This window comes from Mesoplodon bidens, assembly GCF_964165515.1.
Source record: "Mesoplodon bidens genome assembly, chromosome: 4".
Classification (NCBI taxonomy): Eukaryota; Metazoa; Chordata; class Mammalia; order Artiodactyla; family Ziphiidae; genus Mesoplodon; species Mesoplodon bidens.
The window spans coordinates 31,351,326-31,378,548 of record NC_138160.1 but is presented as its reverse complement, the minus strand read 5'-3'; the positions used below and the strand labels follow the sequence as shown (position 1 = coordinate 31,378,548).

Sequence of the window (27,223 nt, the reverse complement as noted above, 5' to 3'; positions counted from 1 at the left end):
AAATGGTGTGTGGAGGAGGGAGAACCATACACCTTCCTGGTTAAATTCACTTTCTAAATGAACGTATGATAAATTTGCTTGCTGGTCATGAAATCTATTGGGTTGGCCAAAAAAGACTTACCTGTCTTCACGAAATAGACTACAGTTGTTAAAAATTGCTGTGTGCTTCAGTTTACCTGCTAACAATTCAAATACTCAACATATTAATAGAATAAGCATATACTACTTTCCTCTAAAAGTTCAGAATTTCTTCTCCTAGAGATTACTAAATTCTATTTTCTGCATTTGTATCTTGGTATGGATTTTTAAAAAACGACCCATTCATCAAAATAATAACAAATAATTTAAATAAGAAAATATTAAATTTCATATTAGTATAAAAAGTGAAGGCATACTGAGAAAAGTTCATTTCAAATATAACCTCTTTTCAATACAAATCAATAAAACATGGTACAGCTTACTACTTATCAACAAACTATAGATTGAAATTTGTAAATTCCCAATACACTTCAAAATTTTGATTTTGTACAATTGACTGCCAAGGCCTTAACTTATTTTAGTGTTAAGACCTAAAATCACATTTGAGAAATCTACTTTTTGAAAACCTTGGTTTGTATATTTAAGGGTTTCATCAATTATATCAATATTAATATATTAATAGCTAAAATATTGGAGCTTAGAATAGATGGCAAATTCCTGAAGACAGCAATTCATCTATGGCCAAGCTAACAGAAGCAATACTCTAAATAGGATCCCCAAGTATATATACTCCAAGGATCCTTAAGAACTGGTTTACTTTCAAAAAGTATCATCTCCTTTAATGCTTGATGTTCAATTAGCTTAGAGTAGTGAGATGCAATTACTCCAACTCCAAATTTAAATCCTTATTATAACATTTAATTTAAGCAGATTACTGAATCCTGCTGAGCGTGTTTTCCTTATCTACAAAATGGGGAAAAAAGATTTAACTAGCAGAGTTTTTGTAAAAATTAAAAGACACCATGGGGACTTCCCCGGTGGTGAAGTGGTTAAGAATCCACCTGCCAATGCAGGAGACACAGGTTCGAGCCCTGGTCCAGGAAGATCCCACATGCCGCGGAGCAACTAAGCCCATGTGCCACAACTACTGAGCCTGTGTTTCTAGACCCTGCATGCCCAAACTGAAGCGCGCGTGCCTAGAGCCCATGCTCCGCAACAAGAGAAGCCACCTCGATGAGAAGTCCATGCACTGCAATGAAGAGTAGCCCCCACTCGCCGCAACTAGAGAAAGCCCGCACGCAGCAACGAAGACCCAACACAGCCAAAAACAAACAAATAAATGTTCCTTAAAAAAAAAAAAAAGACATCATGCATCACTGAATGTCGGCATTCAAAACCGGCTATTTTTTTTTTTTTTTTTTTTTTAACCCACAACTCTATTCTTTAAAACTCTAGAGGCTGGGTTTTACATTCTACTTTTCCTAACTGGTATATATTACTCTTATTGATATATCATTGTTGTTTTCAAAAGCCACCTCAAATCTTTTGCTGATAAAACAAACTCCAAAGGTGAAAAAACCCAATCTATAATAGTTTTTCCCCACGTAGTTCATAGTAAAAAGGAAGAGGAAACATGCAATTAAGTGGAAGAAAAAGAAGAATGAGAAAACATTTCCTTCAAGAAAATGTTCTGAAATAATTCCACATAGAAAATGGATCCTGTAAAGGTATTTTCATAGTGGTTTAATAGGTGTTCACAAAAAGATATTTTATGGCAATGTCACTCTTCCTCACAAATTGAGTATCTTCATTTATTGGCCAATTTCATAAAACTTAACATTCTAGAGGTCAGATTTTAAAAAGCTGACTTAAAAATAGTACATATTTTTAAAAAGACTTAACTTTGAAACAGACCTCATCCCCTGTAAATTTTAGGCATTACTATTTCTCAGCATCAACTATGCAAATCAACTAATTAAATACCCACCTCCCCATCTGTAGTAACAGATAAACGACAACTGCTCCCAAAAGATGTATAAAACATTTAGAATAGAAAATGAGTAAACATCTCAACTAGTAAAATTACTCCTTTTTCAGCATTAAAAAATAACTTGTGAAAAATGTAATGTTATTATGAAGTGTCATAGTCATCTCAATTCTAGTTTGAAAATAACACATGGCATAATTTTAACTAAGAGAAATGCTAGTTTTCCAAAATAGCATGATTGTTCTTTCCCGAAGACTGTTACCTTTTCCCAAGATTTAAAAAATAAATATTACCATCATGACATTACTAGAAAGAAATTGAAGCATACAAGGAATAAACTATAGTTTCTTTTTATATCAAAATGTACTCTTGAAAATGTGTTTGGCACAGTGCTAAATCATATATAGTTAATACTAAATATTGCAGGATACAATAAAACCCTGGAATTAATTGTTTACACCCTCTTATGGGAATGAAAATAATAGATACCAATTATTCAGAAGTCAGCCTATACAAACTGTATAAACAATATTTTATGTTTTGTTCTGAAAACCAGTGATATAATAAATTTTACATAAAAGACTGCAAAATAATATAAATGGATTTAAACAGATCTTTACAATAAGAAATTCAAATGGAAACAGACAAGTAACAAAGAGAAGTAAAAAAATTTATTGCAGTATTCGCTCCACCAGATTGCCTGGGGATCCCTTTTCTTGTATTGTTTTCAGGGTGACCTAATACATCAAAATCTACATTTACAAAAACTCCTTCTGCAGATAGGTCATAGATACTGCATGCTTTTTTTTTTTTTTCCAACAGAATAAATTATATATCCAGGAGATTCTGCCATTTTACAGCCTGGAAAAAACAATGCTTCCCTGGAAACTGGGCTAAGCTAAAGAAAGCCATCCGCTGCTAGGTTAAACTCCAAGAACACTTTATTAAGAACATTAACAGACTAATTTCCAACATTCACTTGTTTATTTTTTAAACAGAAAGTTTTTTTTCCAAGATATAAACAATTTTTGTTAAACTATAATACAGTGGGAGTAAAAATGAACTGAGAATCTGTTTCTGCTGCACAACAGCGAAGGGAGCTCCCACAAAAATGTTTTGCCCAACATTTCCTTCTTTTGTTCCTGCATCCCAGGTTCCATTCTTACTCTTCATAAAACTGATTTTTTTTTTTGCCAGAATGTTGATATTTCAAGTTTTTCTGCCTTTAAAAAAAAACTCCTGTAAATTTGGCTGCATGTACAAATTCATTAGCTGGAAGTCCCGTCCTTGGCGGCATACAGGGATCGTAAAGTCTGAACAACTTTATTAGTCAGCTTATTAGCACTCGTTAGAGCAATTTTTTTGTAAATAATGTCTGACTCTTTAATAGTGTCTACCCAAGGCACCAGTTTGCGGCCATCACGGCGCTTAGCCTCAGTCCAGGAGCCACTGTAGGAGCCTGCCATCCACTGAACACTGAAGCCATTGCTGGTTTTCTGTACTACTCTTGCAATTTGTGGTCGATCTTTGTACTTTGGACAGCAAATAGCGATGACATCCATGACGTCAACACTTTCATTCATCTGTGCTGCCAACTCCGTAGAGTCTGAATTTCGTTTTGACCTTCTCAATGACTAAAATATTGGGAGGGGGGAAAAAAGACCAAGTGTTACACAAAATAATTTTAGTGAAATTATTGTTTTTATTGCTTTTAATCCCTTGACGCCGGGAGTTGGGATTTCCCAGCACACTTCCATTGCCGGCAATGAGACGCACCGTGACCGCCAGCGCCAAGGGGTTAACATATACTTGTAAAACCATGTAACTCTTAATTTGTACCCGTGTCTTTACTCTTATTGATATATAAAATTATATATACATATGAACCATAAAGCTACATAAAACTTATCAACAATAAAAAAGGATAACACACATTAATACAATCCAAAGAAAAATTAATAACCCTTTATGCTGGATAAATCTCATTTCTGTTTTTTCTTTTTTATTGTCTTTTATGTTAAACTTTCTACAAAAGGATGTATAAATGGATAAGTAGAGAATTTCTATCTACAAAATGTTTTCTCTCATAAGTATTACATTACTTGGTGTACATTTAATAGACTGACATATATAAGCACATAAAAATCATTTTACGTAATACGCTGCGAAATACGTTGACTCCTCCTCCGCCTCACCCCTGAAGTGCCTCCTCCTCTATCCTCCCCATCACTTTCATCATCTTCTGTCTCTGCTGCTGCATTATTTTTAGGGCTGCCTCCTCCAAGCAGCGAGGTAATTGCTTTGTTCCGAGCATTTGTGCTAGCTGACACCTCCCCTTCTTCTTCCTCTTCATCAGGGTCCAGATGTTCCATGAGAAGTTTGAACTACAAAAATTAGATATTAATTTAGAATTTTAAGTATATTTTTTCAAACAAGACTGACAAATTCCTAAACGTTTCCTTTATTTAAAAATTTTTTCCTAAATGTTTTCCATGGCAGTTGTTTGGTGTGGGTGAAAAAGACTTTAGCTATTGTCCAAGTTGGGGGCTGGCAAACATTTTCTGTAAAGAGCCAGATAGTAAGTATTTTTGGCTTTGCAGGCCAAAATGCAATACAAAAATGAATGGGCATGGCTGTTTCAATAAAACTTTATTTTACACAAACAGGCAGTTGGCCACCATAAGCCAGATGTTGCGGACCCTGATCCAAGTTATCAAGCAGCCAAGTGATTACTAATTATTGACAGACTATTAAACTTTTCTGCCCCCCATTTTCTGCTCTCCACCAAGATAAGAGGATACAACAGGAAACAAAAAATGCTGAAGAATTTTAAAGAACTAAAATAAATGGCAAATTTAGAGTATAAGGTTTGCAGTCTATGAATAATATGAAAATCACTGTGTACATTACATTCTTGGTCAAAAAAATCATTATTAGTTGTGTTCAACTACCAGCTTTAAGTAGATTAAAATTAAAGACTTTATTTTTACTTTTTAGGACAATCTCGAAAATTTTTTTAAAACGTTAAAAAATTTTTATTCTGGTAAAATATATATAACATAAAATTTACCATTTTAAAGTGTTTAATTCATTGACAGTAAGTATATTCACACTGTTGTACAATCATCGCCACAGACATTTCAAAAGCTTTTTCATCATCCCCCAAAGAAACTCAATCTGTACCCATTCAATACTCCCCCCCCCCATTCCTGAGACAGTGGATGCAAGAAGAACTACAATCCTGTAGCCTGTGGAATGAAAACCACAACCACAGAAAAGAGAGACAAAATGAAAAGACAGAGAATTATGTCCCAGATGCAGGAACAAGATAAAGCCGAGAAAAACAACTGAATGAAGTGGAGATAGGCAACCTTCCAGAAAAAGAATTCAGAATAATAACAGTGAAGATGATCCAAGATGACCCTGGAAAAAGAATGGAGGCAAGGACTGAGAAGATGAAACAAATGTTTAACAAAGACCTAGAAGAGTTAATGAACAAATAGAGATGAATACAATAACTGAAATGAAAAATATGCTAAACGGAATCAATAGCAGAATAACTGAGGCAGAAGAATGGATAAGTGACCTGGAAGACAGAATGGTGGAAATCACTGCCATGGAACAGAATAAAGAAAAAAGAATGTAAAGAAATGAAGACAGCCTAAGAGATCTATGGGACAACATTAAATGCACCAACATGTGCATTATAGGGGTCCCAGAAGGAGAAGAGAGAGAGAAAGGACCAGAGAAAATATTTGAAGAGATTATAGTTGAAAACTTCCCTAACATGGCAAAGGAAATAGCCACCCAAGTCCAGGAAGTGCAGAGTTGCAGGCAGGATAAACCCAAGGAGAAATATTCCAAGATACACAGTAATCCAACTGACAAAAATTAAAGACAAAGAAAAATTATTAAAAGCAACAAGGGAAGAACAACAAATAACATACAAGGGAACTCCCATAAGGTTAACAGCTGATTTCTCAGCAGAAACGTTGCAAGCCAGAAGGGAGTGGCACAATATATTTAAAGTTATGAAAGGGAAGAACCTAGAACCAAGAATACTCTACCCAGCAAGGCTCTCATTCAGATTCCACAGAGAAATCAAAAGCTTTACAGACAAGCAAAAGCTAAGAGAATTCAGCAACACCAGACCAGCTTTGCAACAAATGCTAAAGGAACTCCTCTAAGTGGGAAAGAGACTAGCAACTTAAAACAATCTTGTACATATACAGACTGCTATATCAAAACCTCATGGGAACAGCAAACCCAAAAGCTACAACAGATACACACACAAAAAAAGAAAAAGCAACCCAAACACAACACTAAAGATCCCGTCATCAAACCACAAGAGCAGAGAACAAAAGAGGAAAGAAAGAAGACCTACAGAAACAAACCGGAAACAATTAAGAAAATGGCAAAAGGAACACACATACCGATAATTACTTTAAATGTAAATGGATTAAATGCGCCAACAAAGACACAGGCTCACTGAATGGATACAAAAACAAGACCCATATATATGCTGTCTACAAGAGACCCACTTCAGACCTAGGGACACAAACAGATTGAAAGTGAGGGGATGGAAGAAGGTATTCCATGCAAGTGGAAATCAAAAGAAAGCTGCAGTAGCAATACTCATATCAGACAAAATAGACTTTAAAACAAAGAATGCTACAAGAGACAAAGAAGGACACTACATAACAATCAAGGAATCAATCCAAGAAGGTATAACGATTGTAAACATATATGCACCCAACTTAGGAGCACCACAATATATAAGGCAAATACTAACAGCCATAAAGGGAGAAATTGACAGTAATACAATAATAGTGGGGGACTTTAACACCCCACTTTCATCAATGGACAGATCAGCCAGACATAAAATCAGTAAGGAAACACAAGCCTTAAATGACACATTAGATCAGATGGACTTAACTGATATTTATAGAGCACTCCATCCAGAAGCAGAAGAATACACATTTTTCTGAAGTGCACATGGAATATTCTCCAGGAATGACCACATCCTGGGCCATAAAGTGAGCCTTGGTAAATTTAAGAAAACTGAAATCATATCAAGCATCTTTTCTGACCACAACGCTGTGAGATTAGAAATAAACTCCAAGAAAAAGACTATAAAAACACAAATACGTGGAGGCTAAGCAATATGCTACTAAACAACCACTGGATCACTGAAGAAATCAAAGAGGAAATAAAAAAATATCTAGAGACAAATGAAAATGAGAGCACAACGATCCAAAACCTATGGGATACAGTAAAAGCAGTTCAAAGAGGAAAGTTTATAGCAATACAACCTTACTTTGGGAAACAAGAAAAATCTCAAATAAACAACCTAACCATACACATAAAGCAACTAGAGAAAGAAGAACAAACAAAACTGAAAGTTAGTAGAAGGAAAGAAATCATAAAGATCAGAGCAGAGACAAATGAAATAGAGACAAAGAAGACAAGAGCAAAGATCAATGAAACTAAAAGCTGGTTCCTTGAAAAGATAAACAAAACTGATAAACCTTTAGCCAGACTCATCAAGAAAAAAAGGGAGAGGACTCAAATCAATAAAATGAAAAATGAAAAAGGAGAAGTTACAGCTGATACCACAGAAATACAAAGGATCATAAGAGACTACTATATGCAACTGTATGCCAATAAAACAGACAATCTGGAAGAAATGGGCAAATTCTTAGAAAGGTACAGTCTCCCAAGACTGAACCAGGAATAATTAGAAAATATGAACCAATTACAAGCACTGAAATTGAAACTGTAATTTAAAAACTCCCGGGCCTCCCTGGTGGCGCAGTGGTTGAGAATCCGCCTGCCAATGCGGGGGACATGTGTTCCAGCCCTGGTCTGGGAAGATCCCACATGCCGTGGAGCAACTAAGCCCGTGCACCACAACTGCTGAGCCTGTGCTCTAGAGCCTGCGAGCTACAACTACTGAGTCCATGTGCCACAACTACTGAAGCCCGCATGCCTAGAGCCCATGCTCTGCAACAAGAGAAGCCACCACAACGAGAAGCCCGTGCACTGGAACGAAGAGCAGCTCCTGCTTGCTGCAACTAGAGAAAGCCCACATGCAGCAACAAAGACCCAACACAGCCAAAAATAAATAAATAAATCTATATATTAAGAAACCCCCAAATGATCATCTCAGTAGATGCAGAAAAAGCTTTTGACAAAATTCAACACCTATTTATGATAAAACTCTCCAGGAAATGGGCACAGAGGGAACCTACCTCAACATAATAAAGGCCATGTAAGACAAACCTACAGCTAGCATCATACTCAATGGTGAAAAGCTGAAAGCATTTCCTCTAAGATCAGGAACAAGACAAGGATGCCCACTCTCACCACTTTTATTCAACATAGTTTTGGAAGTCCTAGCTACGGAAATCAGAGAAGAAAAATAAATAAAAGGAATCCAAATTGGAAAAGAAGACGTTAAACCATCACTGTTTGCAGATGACATGATACTATACATATAAAATCCTAAAGATGCTATCAGAAAATTACTAGAGCTCATCAATGAATTTGGTAAAGTTGCAGGATACAAAATTAATACACAGAAATGTGTTGCATTTCTATACACTAACAATGAAAGATCAGAAAGAGAAATTCAAGAAACAATCCCATTTACCACTGTATGAAAGAGAATAAAATACCTACGAATAAACCTACCTAAGGAGGCAAAAGACCTGTACTCCGAAAACTATAACATGCTGATGAAAGAAATCAAAGAAGACACAAAGAGATGGAAAGATATATCATGTTCTTTGCTTGAAAGAATAAATATTGTCAAAATGACTACACTACCCAAGGCAATCTACAGATTCAATGCAATCCCTATCAAATTACCAATGGCATTTTTCATAGAACTAGAACAAAATATCTTAAACTTTGTATGGGGACACAGAAGACCCCAAATAGCCAAAGTAATCTTGAGAAAGAAAAATGGAGATGGAGGAATCAGGGTCCCTGACTTCAGACTATACTACAAAGCTTTAGTCATCAAAACAGTATGGTACTGGCACAAAAAGAGAACTACAGATCAATGGAACAGGACAGAAAGCCCAGAAATAAACCTACCCACCTATGGTCTATTAATCTATGACAAAGAAGGCAAGATTATACAATGGTGGAAAAACAGTCTCTTCAACAAATGGTGCTGGGAAAACTGGACAGCTACATGTAAAAAAATGAAATTAGATCATTCTTTAACACCATACACAAAAATATGCTCAAAATGGATTAAAGATCTACATGTGAGACTGGACATTATAAATCCTCCTAGAGGAAAACACAGGCAGAACACTCTCTGACATAAATTGTAACAATATCTTTTCTGATCCATCTCCCAGAGTAATGGAAAAAAACCCAAAAATAAACAAATGGGGCCTAATTAAACTCAAAAGCTCTTGCACAGCAAAGGAGACCATAAACAAAATGAAAAGACAACCCACAGATTGGGAGAAAATATTTGCAAATGATGTGATCGACAAGGGATTAGTCTCCAAAATTTAGAAACACCTCATGTGGCTTAATATCATCAAAACAAATAACCCAATCAAAAAATGGACAGAAGACCTAGACATTTTTCCAAGGAAGACATATGGATGGCCAAGAGGCACATGAAAGGGTGTTCAACACTGCTAATGATTAGAGAAATGCAAATCAAAACTACAATGAGGTATCACCTCACACCAGTCAAAATGGTTATCATCAAAAAATCTACAAACAATAAATGCTGGAGATGGTGTGGAGAGAAGAGAACCCTCCTACACTATTGGTGGGAATGTAAATTGGTACAACCACTATGTAGAACAGTATGGAGGTTCCTTAAAAAACTAAAAATAGAGCTACCATGTGACCCTGCAATCCCACTCCTGGGCATATACCCAGAGAAAAACATGGTCCGAAAGGATACATGCACCCCAATGTTCACTGCAGCACTGTTTACAATAGCCAAGACATGGAAGCAACCTAAATGTCCATCAACAGAGGAATGGATAAACAAGATGTGGTACATATATACAATGGAATATTACTCAGCCATAAAAAAGAATGAAATAATGCCATTTGCAGCAACATGGATGGACCTAGAGATTGTCATACTGAGTGAAGTCAGACAAAGAGAAATATCATAATGATGTTGCTTTATGCGGAATCTAAAAAAAATGGTACAAATGAGCTTATTTACAAAACAGAAATGGACTCACAGACTTAGAGAACGAACTTATGGCTACTGCAGGGGAAGGGTAGAGGGAATGGATAGTTAGGGAGTTTGGCACTGACATGTACACACTGCTATATTTAAAAAGGATAACCAACTAGGAACTACTGTATAGCAAAGGGAACTCTGCTCAATGTTATGTGGCAGCCTGGATGGGAGGGGAGTCTGGGGGAGAATGGATACATGGATATGTATGGCTGAGTTGCTTTGCTGTGCACCTGAAATTATCACAACATTGTTAATTGGCTATACTCCAATACAAAATAAAAAGTTTAAAAAAAAATCTAAAAAAACCCCACCCAACTAACCATTCCTGCCCCCACCTCCCCCCGTAACTTCTGTTCTATTTTCTGACTTTCTGAATTTGCCTTTTTTTGGGGGGGGCGCTACACCACAGCTTGAGGGATCTTAGTTCCCTGACCTGGGACTGACTGAACCTGGGCCCTCGGCAGTGAAAGCGCAGAGTCCTAACCACTGGACTGCCAGGGAACTCCCTGAATTTGCCTATTCTTAAAGACACTTTAAAAGCACAATTTATACACTCACATACTCACTCACATACTTCTTAGGTGGGTCTATATGTAACAGATACACAAATATATACAAACACACACACACACACACACACTTGTACAGCTACTGTAAGAATACATGAAAAAGTAGTCATATTGGTTGCCAGAGGGAAGAGGAATAGAATGGCTAAAGAAGGCAGGAGGATGACTTTTCATGGTTTTTCCTTTGATGAAATATAAACCATGTAATCCACTGAATTAAAAAAATACATATATGGGCACAGCTTTTCTCTAAAACTTGCCTAAAAACTTTGCTTTTCACTAAAATAAAGTTAGTGGTGGGCTGGTATTTCCTAAGAAAAAACAATTGTAGTGCAATTGTAGTGGGTGAAATGGGAAAGATAAGCTTAAAGTAACTCATTAAAACTACATAGACAAAAATAATGAGTGATGGGTCGCGAAGCATACCTTCAATGAAAGGAGGTAGCTATCTGTCTCAAAAGAATTTACTTTTTAAAAAAGCCATTATCAAAATGAAATATATTTTGGTTTTACTACTCACATCTAGATACTGTTTTACTATACTCCTCTTCACATCTTCAGTGATTTTGGAATTAGCCATATCACTCCGCAGGAAGTCCAGTGTTTGTTTGGGATGAAAATGAACTCCTGTTTTTCGGTTTATCGCTTTATCATACACTTTTGCAGATTCAGATGGAGAGTATTTCTGAATTTTACTGTTTTGGGAAAACAAAACCATTAACTTAAAAAAAATTTTTTAGGCATTTACATTTAAATTGCTTCTAGTTAAATTTTATTTAGTTATAATTAAACTGTTTGTTATACAGATTTTAACCAGTGAAATTGTATACAAAATAAATATGATTTTAAAAAGGGAAGTAAAGACACAAAATCAAAAGATTAAAAAGAATAATATTCTCTTGTTTCTATCAGTATTTGTCTTGAATAGAGGCATCATTTAAATGAAAGTAGTTTCTCATGTCTATTTCTTAGCACCATGATTGTGACTGTAGGACAGTTTTAACATAATTACTCAATACTACCTAACTGGTTTACCTCCTTCTACTGTTTTGTGCCCCAACTATTCATTCTCTACACAGTGACCAGAATTATTGCTTACAAACCTGTTTCACATTATTAACAACTGTTTCAAAATCTTTCCAACTCCTTAGCACTGCCCCAAGACTTTACAAGGTTTTAAATTATTCCGAATTACAGGCGTATCTTGGAGATGTTGCCGGTTTGGTTCCAGACCATCGTGATAAAGCAAATATTGCAATAAAGCAAACCACATGAATTTTGTTTCCCAGTGTGTATAAAAGTTACGTTTACACTATATTATAGTCTATTAAGTGTGCGACAGCATTATGTCTAAAAACATATGTATCTTAATTTAAAAATATTTTATTGCTAAAAAATGCTAACTATCATCTGAGTCTTCAGTGAATTGTAATCTTTTTGTAACAGCAATCAAAGGTCACTACAAAATATAATAATAAAAAAATTTTAATACTGTAAGAATTACCAAAATGTGACACAGAGACACAAAGTGAACAAATGCTGTTGGAAAAATGGCGCCGACAGACTTGCTTGATGCAGGATTGCCACAAACCTTCAATTTGCAAAAAATGCAGTATCTGCGAAGTGCAATAAAACAAGGTATGCCCGTGGCTGCCAATATTTAACATCAAGATAGTTCTCATTAAAATCTGGATTATCTAGCTTCTCTTGAAAAGATGGAAGCTCTGGCCACATTGTTCCCACTCTCTTCCATGGCAACAAGCTGATGAACATCTGAGTAATATCTAAACCCTTCAGAAGAAACATGTTCTTTTCATTTTGCCACTGACCTACCAGGTCTACTTTACTAATTTCATTATCTGTCCCTACGAACATGTGACTTCATAGGGTTTCAATGAATGTGAAAAATGTCCAAAATTCCATGGGTACAGGCAGAAGACAGATACCTACAGTGATTGACAATGGGTAAAATTATAGGGCAGTCTAAGTTATTAGTACTTTTCTATCTCTTACTTGATAGTGTACATTAAAGACTGCTGGACTGTTAGAACTTAGCCTAGTTGGTCTGCATCTATTCTTCATTCATAGTTCTTTTTTAAAAAATAAATTTATTTATTTTAGGCTGCGTTAGGTCTTCATTGCTGTGCGCAGGCTTTCTCTAGCTGAGAGCGAGCGGGGGCTACTCTTCGTTGCAGTGCGCGTGCTTATAATTGTGGTGGCTTCTCTTGTTGCAGAGCACAGGCTCCAGGCATGCAGGCTTCAGTAGTTGTGGCATGCGGGCTCAGCAGTGGTGGCTCGCGGGCTCTAGAGCGCAGGCTCAGTAGTTGTAGTGCACGGACTTACTTGCTACGCAGCATGTGGAATCTTCCTAGACCAGGGCTCGAACCCATGTCCCCTGCATTGGCAGGTGGACTCTTAACCACTGCACCGCCAGGGAAGTCCCCACAGCTCTTTAAAAACTTAAATTTCTTATCTATTTTTAAGGTTAGCCTAATTCTCTAATATCTTTTTAAAGATATTAAGGATTTAAGTCCTCTAATTTATAGTTCATAATGCATTATCTCCAATTAGAGGAATAGTTTTCCTCTCTTCAATAACAGAATGGACAAATTATGGTAGATTATACAACAAAATAGTATATAGCAATTGAACAAACTCCTTTTTTAAAAAGAGCATTTTTAATATTCAGCATGCAATCAAAACTGGGTTTCACATTTGTTCATTATTTGAACACAGCAAGTTTTTTCTCTCACTGCTTATGCAAGCTTACCTATCAGAAAATCCACAGAGATTCTTCAAATGTTGTTTTAACATCAGAAGCAATAAAATACCCTGGGAGACATTTGCAAACTCAATTAAAGGAGCTGAATTTTCTGGCAAACATTTCATCACTGAATTTATATCATCTTCTGAATCTGAATCTGAATCTGAATCTACACGTTTCCGTGACTTCCGAGGCCTGCAGACTTCTTCTTCACTCTCGCTTGACTCATTTTCCTTACCAGGAGATGATTTTCTCTCTTTCCTTTTGTCTTTTACCATAGACTGAAAAAAAAGAGGAAATTATTCTGTCTGAAAAATAATAAAACAAAAATACCACTACAACTATACATATGCTCCATTTAACAGCTTCAAAAGTATCCTTATATTAATATTTTATATATTGAAACCCTCTGATTTTCCATAAACAACTGGGGACGCTACCCTTGGGGGAAAAAATTATGCTCCAAGACTAAATGAAATTCACTCCTTCAACCACTGTGCCACCCTCCCTAAACCATTCTGAAATATCATTCAAAGGGAAAGAATCTCCTTATAGTAATGAAAGATAAATTAGTTATAGAAGTAACAATTTGATATACAGGTAAGCCATTATAGAGGAAAATAAGTAATTATAATTTTTTTTTTTTTTGCGGTACACGGGCCTCTCACTGTTGTGGCCTCTCCCGTTGCGGAGCACAGGCTCTGGACGCGCAGGCTCAGCGGCCACGGCTCACGGGCCTAGCCGCTCCGCGGCATGTGGGATCTTCCCGGACCAGGGCACGAACCCGTGTCCCTTGCATCGGCAGGAGGACTCTCAACCACTGCGCCACCAGGGAAGCCAGTAATTATAATTTAACTGGGAAAATATAATAGGCTTGAATTCCCCCAGCTTCTATCAAACTCTCCCTTTTAAGAACTTTTCAGCAAGATAATGTGCAACTTTCCTTAAATACTTAAATTCTCATTTTTTGTACTTTATGAAACTGTTAGCTTTTAAAAAGAAACAAAGTCAGCTGGTTTCAAGGTGGAAAAGACCAGATTACAAAGCAATATTCAAAATGTAACTGCTAAGAAATAAAACAGGAGAAACAGATACAAGTATATGTACAACAGTAAGTGAAGTAAAATAAGATAACATGATGGATCAAGTTCCTGGGAAATTATTAACCTCTCAAATTTTAATGTGCATATTAAACAACTAGAGATTTTGTTAAAAATGCAAACTCTGTTTCACCAGGTCTAGGGTGGGGTCTGAGGTTCTGCAGGTCTAACAAGCTCTCAGGTGAGGCCAGTGCTACTGGTCTTGGTCTGCACTTCAAGTAGCAAGGGTTTAGATACTTCTGTAATTCCAACCCTTAGGTATTAAAAAGATCTCCCTGATTTACGAGTTTGACCAGGCTGAGTTTTGAGCACTACGATATTGTAAAATGAGATATATACTTATATCATCAGGTACATGAAAATACTCCAATTAATTTACAAAGAATGTAAATTACTGAGTACACCTACTTTGTACCCAGGGCTATATATACCAGGTGCTTTTACAATGAAACCAATTATATTTCCTTCTTAAAAACCATGAAAGAAAAGATACAAAGTTTACAACAAAAAATTTAGTGAAGATTTTGGGCATACAATGTGCCAACTCCATTATTATGCTGGTGTTCAGGGATAAGGAAATCAATAGTATAAATTTTCTGTGTTTCCTTGTAAGTAAGCTACTTATATTTATTCTGTATTTCTTCAAGTGTACTACTATTATCTACACCATTACCAGATTTATAAAATAGCAAAGTGTTTTAAAAATGGGGTTTAAACAAATATATGAATGAACACCAAACACTTAAGGTCAATGCTTGAAGTGAGATAAATAAAGAAGTGGGATGGCTTATCAAGAGAACAATCCACGTGTGTGTGTGTGTGTATGTGTGTGTGTGTGTGTGTGTGTGTGTGTATAAATTCCACCTAAATGATCTGGAATGAAATGGTTTTAAGATCTTTCTTAATGGAAATGAAATGGCAACCCACTTCCTCTCCCCAATTCAAGCACTACCCAGATTTCAGTTAAGTTTTAGAAAGACTTTATATACCTATGAAAAGAATAAAAAGAACAATGAGAAACAAAGCAGTGAAAATAGCATGCCTGTACTTTGAAAGATTAAGAATAGTAATGTGTGTAACTTACCTCCTTGAATGACTGCAGTAGGTTACTACCAGAAACTGAGAGTGTAATGTCTATATGATGCATTATAAACAACGGCTCTTCCTGTGTCTGGTATGGAAAACAGGCTAGATTGTCTGCTATATACAAGAGCATATTCACTTCTGTTTTCTGTAAATTTTAGAAAAAAAGGTACACATGTTTAGTGGATAATCTAGAAATCCATCACAAAAGCCTTTTTAGAAAAAATATTACAGGGCACTTTCACCTCAGTTAATGTTTCAGAACGAGAGAGAGAGAGAGAGAGAGAGAGAGAGAGAGAGAGAGAGAGAGAGAGAGTTGGGGAGAGGGAGAGGGAAGGAAGAAGGGAGGAGGTGGAACAGAAACGGATTTTACAGAATAATCTTAAACCCATTTTAAGAGATTTCATAATGACTTAAACCATGGTACCTTAAGAAGGGAAGGGGTGAACTTTTTTAGTGCACCCAAGTGGGAGTCCCTGAAGTTTTCTTATAGAGTATATAGAATCTTTATGATAAATCCATACCACATCAGAAAGTATACATATGAATTCATAATTATTTGTCATTGTGCCTCTAAAAGTTTAACCCATATGGAGATCAGTTACACACAGTTACTATTCTGCCTTCAAAAGTAAGTGGTAATTATAGTACTAATATGTGGGTTAAAAAAAAATCAAAGTTCATGTACTCATAAAACAATTGTCAGTTTCCTATGTGTACATAATTTAGAATATCTGAGTCATTCTGACGGTGTTACCACAGTTTCACACCAAAAAACTCTAATGCTGGCAAATTATGGTTACTACTAGTTGTTTGCTTTAAAAGAAGTAACAAACTGAGATTTTCAGCATTTACATGATGATACAGAATATAAACAGAAAGACATGTTAATATTTAAATTCCTTTAAAACATTTATAGCTTAAAAAAATAGGCAATTAAAAAACACTCCTTCCTGCCATCTCCCTTATCCTGCTGTCCAAACAACATAAAATACAGTTATCAGCAGTAGTAATAACAAAAATCCCATAGGACAGATGGAATGAACTTGCTATTAGTATTCATGAGACCCCCACGTTTTTATTTTTAAATATGTATCAATACCTACATGTTAAAGTTGGAAAAATACAGACAAGCCACCCTCATCTCCTTCCTGAAACGTTCTTCCTTAGTTTTCTCTTCCTAGCTCTTTGACTATTCCTCTTCTATCTCCTTCTCAAACCAACTCCTTTTCAAACTGCTTTTAGCAACATTCTGTTCTTTTAGGTGCTTAGGACAAAAATATTTCAGTTATCCTTTGACTATTCGCACAGACTCTCATTTAATTTACTCCTTCCTCACAACGTTTCTTCTTTCCTTTCCTACTGTCCATTCTTTTCTTTCCAACTTTCACCGTAACAGGTCAATCCCTTATTACCTTCAATGTGAACACAATGCTAAAAAATCTGTGTTCCTAAAATGCTCTCTGTCACCTGTCCTCATCACTGAATTTAACACTTTCAACAGTTTTCCACTGTCTACAAGATCCTCCATTAACCATGCCTCATTATGATCTTGCTGCTCCAGTTAAATAACATCTATTCATTATTTCCCACACATTCTTTTTTTAAAAAATATTTATTTATTTATTATTTATTTATTTTGGCTGCACCAGTCCTGGTTGTGGCATGCGGGATCTTCGCTGCGGCATGAGGGATCCTTAGTTGCAGCATGCATGCAGGATCCAGTTCCCCCACCAGGGATTGAACCTAGGCCCCCCACATAGGGAGCATGGAGTCCCACCCACTGGGTCACGAGGGAAGTCCCTCCCACACATTCTTATCTTTGTACCTTTATTCATGTTTTTACACCTGCCCTGCCTTAAGAGTAGATCCATCTTATCCCCTAGGCCTTCAGTGATTTGTTCCTCCTCTGACATCCACTGTGTTATGAGAGATGGATTTCCAGTTTAGCATTTCACATGCTGAGGTGACAGAGCATCCAGCTAATGGTATGTAGCAGGCAATGAAACCACGTAGGAATGAAGCTCAGAAAGGAGATAAAGACTAGGGCAGTATCCATACAAACCACCCGGGACTCAGATTATGCTAATCTTAACTGTTAGTTCCTTTATTTAGTGTCCTATCCCTCCAACTGGAGGTAAGATCCAATCAGGAAAAGAGCACTATATCATTTTGTACTCCTATCTAAATATCTTACACACAGTGAAAGCTTAATACTGATGACAGCCCTGATGATGACTAAATTATAGTCCAAGTATTTCTAAAATAGAAGTTTGTTATATTTATTTGTTAGATAGTATATCCAAAAATTCCATGTTGTACTTAAAAAGAAGAGGTCTAATAAGACATCTACATTCTGGTAATTTAAATTTTACTTTATTGAAAAAATCTGGTGTTGGAACAGCAACAAAGTCAAGCTATCAAGTGATTAAAATAAGAAAAAAATATTTCTTTTTTTTCTTTTTAAAGCTTTACACAATACACTAATTGGTAAGCTCTATGTGGAAAGATACCACATCGGTCCCATTTACTATTTTATCTTCATCTCCTAGCACAATGCTACCATAACGCAAATAGATACTGAATAAATATTGATATAAAATGAATGAAAAAATTAAGAGATAAGCTTAAAGAACAGGATGTTTTATTTTCTTGCCTTATGGTCCTGGCCCATGCAACTTGTCCAATAGCCCCCTTAAGGGTCAAAATTGTAATTACACAAAAGTGGGCTCTTCATTAAAGGCGGTCAGGTTGAACAACCAGGGATCTCAGCAGCCAAAACCCTATTAGAATAGTTACTCTAACAGCATTCAAGTCTGACAGAAACAAGCAAAATTCCACTTCATCCATCTATCTATCTATCTATCTATCTATCCCTGGAAGTGACAGATTAGTAATGTAGCTTATTTAAAGGTATGCTTAAAGCAATTGCTATCAAAGTTTATAAGACACACAGTATGGAAACACAATTATACTTTATCCCACAATTTTACTTTATCCCTCATTGTGTTTATTCTCATGCAAAATTTCCCCTTCAATTTTGACTGTAGACCTTGCAATTAACATAGACCTAAATAAACACACTTAAGATAGCCTCTGTTATTTACTAAAATGGTAATATTTTTAAAATGTTAACTACTTTAGGCATAAAATTTATAGAACACTTATTTTCTTAAAATAATAAGTCTTTAATACTTACTGCTGTGTCATCAAACAGGTTGAGTAAAGAAATTAGAAAGGCTCGTCTGTGTTGGCGGTTTCCACGGATCATGGAGTAAAGGTGTGAACACAAAGCACTAGAGGACTCATCTTGTCTGAAACCTCTTACAGGATCTTTTAGGCATGTATTGATTGCCTGTTGTACCTGGTAAGACATCTTCATACCAGCCACCGCTTTCATCTGAAATCAATAAAAGCCTTAGTTTTGCCACAGAAATTAGAAGAGTCAAATTAAAAATATAATTTTGAGTATTATAGTTCGAGGCAAACTTCATTATTTGGTTTTCTTTAAAATAATAAAAGTCATAGAATGCAAGTGCTGGAAGGAATACTGCAGATCATCTACTGCAATCTGTTCATTTTATAGAAGAAACAAATGGAGACGCAGAAGAGCCATCACTGCCAAGATACACAGTAGGGACTAGAACCCATGCATCCTGATTTTTATCCTGCGTGCGTGCTGTACTGTTACCTCTAGCTCAGTCTTAAGAGTTAATTTTAAACTAAACACCCTGGGGGACAAACTTAGTTGCATGTTTAAAAGTAACTACTAAGCAAAATATTTTATTCTAATATGAATCTGAGCAGAACATTTGCTAAAGAAATGGTTTACCAAAGAATGATGTTTAAATTTAGGTTGCACAATTTAAAAATACATACATGAATAAATCCAGCATATTTTTTGTCTATTTCCACAAGCTGCTGATCAGCCTTGTTCCGCATAGCTGGTTCTGGGTCTGTGCCCATAGCAATTAAATAGGGTACACACTGGAAATAAAAATAAAGAATTCATAAGACATCACCGTAGTAAAAGCTCTATATGTATCTTGACATATGTTAAAACTTGCTATATATCTGGGACATATGAATTTAGCTTTATAGGCCTTCCTATAAATGCCATGGTTTAGTGTTTTTTAAAAAACTATTCATCTTCCCTTAAATCTTTCCCTTAAAGCAAAAAAGCACTGGAGTATCAGCAAGAAAATGATGTGGTGAAATTTAAGCAATTTCAGTGTGATTTTAAGGTTCTTTAAAACTAAAGGGCTCCCAGACTAAGAATATCCACTTAAGATTATGATATATACTACAAATGTATAATTCAATAATTTCTCAAGCCTGACTGAATTTTCTATGTAAAGATAGTTGAGGGGAAAAAGTAATTTGTCTTCCATACTCAAAACTAGAAAAATATAAATTTTTTCTCACAAAGTTGATTTTAAATATGGCTTCAACGGTCAGACAGTTGGATAGCTAGTAATTTGGTAACAGCCATACTCACTGTACACTTCTAAAAGTCAGGAAACTCCACTACTATGTTAAGTGAATCTGAATTAGACAGAGGTGAGGAGGTGAGAGAAATAACAACAAACAAACAAAAAACTTTAAAAAAGTAGACACAGCACTAACTGAAATGGGTCATCACCAATTAAATCCTGAATTGGGGTGGGGTGGGGGGGAGAAGTCCACAAAGAATATTATTAGCTTAACTTACAAAATATGAAAATGAACTATATATTAGATAATATTGTATCAATGTTAAATTTCCTGAATTTGATGATTGCATTATGATTTTGTAAGAGAATGTCCTTGTTCTTAAAAAAATATACGCTGAAGTGTTTAGAGGTAAAGAATCATGATATGTGAAACTACCAAATGATTTGGAAAAAAGTGTACATATGAAGAGAGAGAAAGCAAATGTGGCAAAATGTTAACAAATGGTGAAATATAGGTGAAGAGTATAAAGAAGTTTATTGTACCACTCTTGCAATTTTTTTATAATTGTAAAATTTAAAAGAAAAGCTTAAAAAAAGAAGATATAATAAAAGCACAACCACCTGAGACCATTTAGAATACCAGCAAAGAGCCCTAAGTATCTAAAAAATTCAAGAGTATCAACATAGTACTGTATACTTTATTAAGTAATCTTGCCCTGAATCATGAAGAATAGGCTAAATACACATTACTGTGTTTTGTTTCCGGACACAGGGAAGAACACAGCATAACAACATAGAGCATATTTTAGAAAAGTTCCACAAAACAGAGCCAAAATAAAAATCTTGAGGGTACAGGCTTTGGTTATCTAACAAATTTACTTTTGCCCCCTGTGGCACTCTCCTGAACATGTCAGATGGTGAATACTACAACATCAGAAATAGCTGCCAATCCCTTGTAGTACTAATATGTCTTGAGTACATCATCTAGTCTACATATCGGTGTTTTGAGGTGTTGGGTACTTGATATTACTTCCAGTTCAAGATGAAGAAACTGAGTTCAGATTATATAGGTTATTCTTCTGTGGACTAAAATCCACCTTGTTTAAGATAGATTATACTCTTAACCCCAGTTACATTACATATTTGACAGTATATACGATTGGTTCTTAGAGATAAGAGTAAATGTCAATTAAAACATATCTATCATTTCAGAAGAAATAATTTGGAGTACGTATTCTACAAATATAAATTGGAAGTTTGTTTAATAGAGACGTTATGAATATATGGGTATTTTGCAGTAAAGACAACCTAAAAGATGGACTAAAACTTGTATTCTTAAGAGTTTGGGAAAAAAAAAAATCAACAACTAAGAGGAATAAAGAACTACTTATTTTCTAATCACCATGTCTTCAAATGGCAACAAATCTGGCTCTTTTGCTAAGTGCTGCTGCTATAAAACATACTTACCTGAACTGGATGAATAAGACCTTGGTTTAGAGTCAATGCAATGACATTTAGGGCAAAGTGGCGTACACTTGATTGGGTGTGAAAAAACGCCTCGAGCACCTGTTTGAGGTAAAGCTGCATGATGGAACTACTCATCCCTGAGGAAACATCACCCATTTCTTTTAAATCTTCCTGTTTTGCAACCTTCTTCCCTACAAAAGGAAGTAAACATACTAAGAACGTGTATATTAACTTTACTAAATACTCTAAATTAGGCCACAACCAAAAGCACAAAATGTTATAGCTGGCCCAATGGTTCTCAAATTTTTTTTTTTTTTTGGTGGGGTATCTGTTAGAGACTCCTTTGAGAACCTGATGAGAACTATAATCTCTCTCCCTCCATCAAAATGTTAACGTCTGCACATATATTAAATTTTATAAACTACTTCAGGGAGTTTATGAAGGATTCTTCTTTAACTGAACTCCTTTACCTAAAATTCCTTATCTATTAGATATCTGGATTAAAAAAGAGTCATAGATGGTATGCTAACTGCAGCTACACTGTGCATGTTTGAAAGTATGTTTTTACTTACAGTCTCTATCTGCCTGCTGCATACGTGTGTCTTCTTCTTGTAGGTAGGTCTGGAGGTTTTTTAACACCTGTATTTTTAAATTTACTGAGGAGTTTTTATCAGATAAAATATTATTGTATAGATTTTTCACCTCTTGCTCAAACATTAGACTTGGATGCTGAATAAAGGCAAATCCTAAAGAAGAGAGAAAACAAAAATTCTCTTGATATATTCATATTAAAATTAAATATAACATTTAATGAAAATGTTGATAAATTATATAAACAGCTCCTTATTTCAAAAATTAAAACTTAAAATGACTGGAAGAATATGCTGGTGGCCTTACCTAGAGAAGTATTAGAGCAGGTACTTCTTTCCCCATGAATTAAAAACAAGAAATTGTATTTCAAAGGAGAATTTCACACAAGAGGAAACCTTGAGGAGGGAGCAGGGCCTAGTGGCTAGGGGAGTGGATTAGGAGTCAGGAGTCTTGGGTTCTATTCCTGGCTCCACCACTGACTTGTAGTGTGACCTTAGGTGAGTCACATAATATCTCTGTGCCTCAATTCTCCATCTGTAAAATGGGGACAATAATATTTACCACCCACCTAACTCAATGGGATATTTTCAGGATTTAAGAGGTAATGTCTGCAAACATTTTTTAGATCCCTAGCAGAAGGTACTACCTTGGAGCTATTAAAAATATATATATTGAAATATATTCATTTGATGAAATGGAATAATTCTAAAATAAAGCTTAAAATCTTCTACTTATTTCTCATAGGTCATTATAATTGAAGCCACAATGCTGAATTCTACAACCACAAGCTAATAAGCAGCAAAATAATACTGTCCATGTTTATTTGTACAAAATGCTTACTTATGTGAGATAAAATGAAGATCCTTGATGATAGCAAGTATTATGGATGCCAAGTAACAAACTAAATTCAAAGCACAGAGTGATCAGATAACTAGCCCAAGGTGACACAGGATAACTATGGCCCAGGCAAGATGTCTTTTATTAACAAGTCTAAAGGCACTATTTTCTGGACAGTGCTGCAAGTTAAAATTTACATTCTTTGTTCTCTGAATTAGATGTAACACTATTAGCTTTTGCCACTTTATAGAATGTATGTCCAGATTGAATATTCAAAGGTATACATTTGACTTAAAAGATAATACTCGGGCTTCCCTGGTGGTGCAGTGGTTGAGAGTCCGCCTGCCGATGCAGGGGACACGGGTTCGTGCCCCTATCCCGGAAGATCCCACATGCCGCGCAGCGGCTGGGCCCGCGAGCCATGGCCGTGGAGCCTGTGTGTCCGGAGCCTGTGCTCCGCAACGGGAGAGGCCACAGCAGTGAGAGGCCCGCGTACAGCAAAAAAAAAAAAAAAAAAAAAAAAAAAAAAAAAAAAAAGATAATACTCTATCAATATAACTCTCTAGTAAGTGATATCTGAATTTTTACTATATTTGCTATATGTAATTTTCTGAAAGAGATGAAGAAGGAATAAGATATTAAGATTTAAATTTATTGAAAGAAATCAGTAAACATTTAATGAAGTTTGGGTGACTTAGAAATATCAGCAACTGTCCATGCATATTAAATTATAAACCTTGCTAATGCTGCCAAAATAAAATTTCTAAATAAGTTGTTAACCTTACTGAGTAGCTTTACATGTATTTGTACAAAACAAAACAAACAACAACAACACGAAAACCTGGAGAGAGTGCTCTTCTAATTTTTTTACAGTGCATTCATTTCAGGTACTTTAATTCTACCCTTCTCATATTTCTCCCATATACCAATATCTTTCCAGATAAGCCACAAAGACCTAACTTTCTGCAAAGACATGTATTTATTACATCAATGATCCCTGAACAGTAATACAGGAAAAGTATACATCCGAATTGTTCCTGTGGGGTTGTTTACCCTGTGCTTCTAAATAAATAAAAGTTTGGGTAGACTGCCCATTGTTTTCACCTTAGAAGAGGCAGACACATATAATGACAAAACTTTGCAAAGAAAAAGAACAATTTAAAAAATATGCAACAGCACTAATTCTTCTATATTACCTTTCTTTATTAAAGTATTTTAATGAATGTTTCTATGAAACCCTATGAATTAGGGGTAGAAGAATGTATTGTCGTCTCTATTTTACTAATGAGGAAACTGACAAATAGAAGTTACATGACTCGCTCAAAGTCAATGGAACCCAGTTGTTTTAATCCGCAGACTTATATTCAAGATACCAGATCCTACTTTAAACAGAAACATACATAAGTAACTCAACAATTTAAATTCACAACATTTTAAAATTTGTTCAACCTCTCAAACAACTAAAAAATATGAAGAAATTTAGACTTATCTTACCTAGACCAATGATAGCTTTTGTTTGTACTTCTTCATCTGAATGCTTTGTAAAATACATCAATAGTTCAAGTACCTTATCCTTTATGTTAACCTAAGGTGGGGGGGGGGGGAAACCATGTTAAAGTGTATAAGGAAGAGTTAACTTAGATTGGTTTTCAACTATAAAGGAAAAAAATACCTAAAAGCAAACAATGAGAACTTCCACATGTGAACTTTACTAAAGAATAATTCACCAATACATTTATAAATCCATGAATTTTAGAACAGTGGCATTCATTGAGAATGTTAAAAAAAAATGAACTGCTGCTGACATAAGCAGTGTGCCTACTAACACAAAGCTGATATAACTTGTGTAAACTTATCTTATTATGGACCGGTAACAAAGAGTTCATGGATCAGATGCCAGTCTGAGGACCATGCTTTGAGTAGCACTGTTTCAGAATTAAACCAGACTACCCTAATGCCGCCTTCATCCTGAGTCATTATAGTCATTTTCAATGCCCACGGTCACACAGTTCTGTTTTTAAAGCATACTAAATAATTAATATTAAGATCTTTACCTTACTGTTGCCTTTAAAATCTTCCAGATCAAAATCAAAATGCCGACATAGTGCTCCAACAGTGAAAAGGGATCTAAGAAGTGCTGGTTTGTTTGTTAGCAGTGAAGTGTTATTTGGGTCTTCTTGGTGCTGACTTTTTAATTTTGAAATGGCACCTAATAAAATAAGTAATATTTACTTATAACAAACCCTGTATCCTTAAATTGTTATGTTCAAATAATTACTGCTAATAAATTAAAATTAAATTTTACTAACGGTTCTAAGTATTAAACGTCTAGAAATATAAGGGCATTCCATTGAGCCTAAAAGAATTAATGTAAGAAAAAAATGATATTTAAATTTTATTTTACATAGTAGGCAAAAAACTTACCAACATTTACTTATAAGGAGATAAATTTCTGAAGTAATCATACTGGGTTATTAAGAGAATGTAAGACACCAGAAAATATTGCTTCTGAGAGTAGACCGGAGAGGACAATCATCACACCTCTTATAATTCCCTTGATACTACCTTTTATCAGATGTGTTAAAAAGGAACTGTATACACTGCAGGATCTAGCAGAATAATTTTAAAGCCCAGGCACTGAACTTACCATAGTATCTATTGAAACAGGCCCACACAAATTTAAAATTTTGTGTCACTTTATTTACAACTGCCCCAAGACAGCTTACACAATGTTGCACTACCTAAAAGAGAGAAAATGTTACTGTTTAGACAAAAGTTAAAGACAAAGGTAAAAACACATGATTAAGTTATCATTTGTGAATTATACACTGATCAACACAGAGACGTAAAGTGAATGCTTACAGTCATGCCATATTTGATGATAAGCTTCATTAGATCTTCTTCAATAGTGGCAAGGAAAGTTTCACTCGGATGCTCCATCAGTGGTACAACCAGCTCTAGGATTTTTGCAACATTGCAGATAACCATGAAATCATTTTGTGTCTATAAGGATAAAATTAGTGCTTTATGAAAAACAAAATCTGAAAACAAACTATATACAGCTTTACGTAGTTGGGAGGTTTGGTATTATTTATATATATGTATATTTATATAAAGTTTTTTTTAAAAAAAACCATTATTAGGAAAGAACTTCTTTAAAGAATGAAGGGAAGAGCAGCAGATAGTGACAGGAACCTGGATTCTAGCTCTGTCACTAACTTACCATGTGATCTTTGGGTCACTTAATCACAATGCTACAATTACTCTTTTTCTTCCTAAAATGCACTAACAGTCAATTCTGAACAATGGGGTTTAACTAACAGAGTATTTTACCAAGACTGGTATCGTTTTCAAGATCAGTATTTTTCAAACTAGGGTATGTTAACTCAGTAGTTCTCAATTGAGGGTGACTTTGCCCCCCAACGGATATTTGGCAATATATGGAGACACTTTTGGTTGTCACAACAGGGGCACGGGGGTGCTACTGGCATCTGGTGGATAGAGGCCAAGGATACTGCCAAAAATCCTACAATGCTCAGAATAGCTCTTGACAACAAAGAATAATCCGGCCCTAAATGTCAACAGTGCTGAGGTTGAGAAGCCCTGTGTTAACCCTTCTATGATAGATGAAAATGTGGAATCCCAGAACTAGGTATAAGGCTCCTTTATTTTAAAATTTAAAATATGATATTACAATTATTTTTTAATTTTAAAAGTTTTAAAGCTGATTAAAAACTAAGCGGTTTAAACAATAGGTAGAACATTAAGAAGCAAAAAAACCAAAAAACAAAGGGGACTTCCCTAGCGGTCCAGTGGTTAAGACTCTGCATTTCACTGCAGGGGGCGCGGGTTTGATCCCTAGTCGGGGAACTAAGATCCCACATGCCAGGCGGCACGGCCAAATAAAACATCTTAAAAATAAATAAATAAAGTAAAAGCTAGTGATTAAAAAAAAAAAAGGTATTAAAGGATTTACAGTAAAAAGTCTCTTTCCTACCCTTGTCCTCCAGTCACCCAGTGGTGTCCCTGCCCATAGGCAAATAAAGTTACTAGTTCTTTCTTTCCTTTCCTCTTCTCTCCCTTCCTTCCTCTAAGGTTTTAACATATGTTTTTTTAAATCTAGCCAAGTTATCATTCCTTATTCTTTTTTTTTAAAGATTTATTATTTATTTGTTTTATTTAT

General features: G+C 35.4%; 1 protein-coding gene across 2 annotated transcripts in view; it reads right to left on the bottom strand.

Moving 5' to 3' along the window:
- Positions 1–2,620: 2,620 nt before the first annotated feature.
- Positions 2,621–27,223, bottom strand: part of NIPBL (NIPBL cohesin loading factor) — a 197,440-nt gene continuing 172,837 nt past the window's right edge. Inside the window, exons 35-47 of one of the 2 annotated variants that reach the window (XM_081232739.1) lie at positions 25,903–26,043; positions 25,688–25,781; positions 25,095–25,249; positions 24,535–24,625; positions 22,185–22,358; positions 21,613–21,803; positions 19,592–19,699; positions 18,912–19,112; positions 15,714–15,860; positions 13,536–13,810; positions 11,286–11,460; positions 4,162–4,350; positions 2,621–3,600 (exon numbers count right to left, since the gene is read on the bottom strand). In XM_081232739.1, the coding sequence (XP_081088865.1) occupies positions 3,235–3,600; positions 4,162–4,350; positions 11,286–11,460; positions 13,536–13,810; positions 15,714–15,860; positions 18,912–19,112; positions 19,592–19,699; positions 21,613–21,803; positions 22,185–22,358; positions 24,535–24,625; positions 25,095–25,249; positions 25,688–25,781; positions 25,903–26,043 (2,307 nt within the window). In that variant the 3' untranslated portion in view covers positions 2,621–3,234. Of the gene's footprint in view, positions 3,601–4,120; positions 4,351–11,285; positions 11,461–13,535; positions 13,811–15,713; positions 15,861–18,911; positions 19,113–19,591; positions 19,700–21,612; positions 21,804–22,184; positions 22,359–24,534; positions 24,626–25,094; positions 25,250–25,687; positions 25,782–25,902; positions 26,044–27,223 lie in introns of both variants that reach the window. The other variant, XM_081232740.1, reaches the window with a different exon arrangement.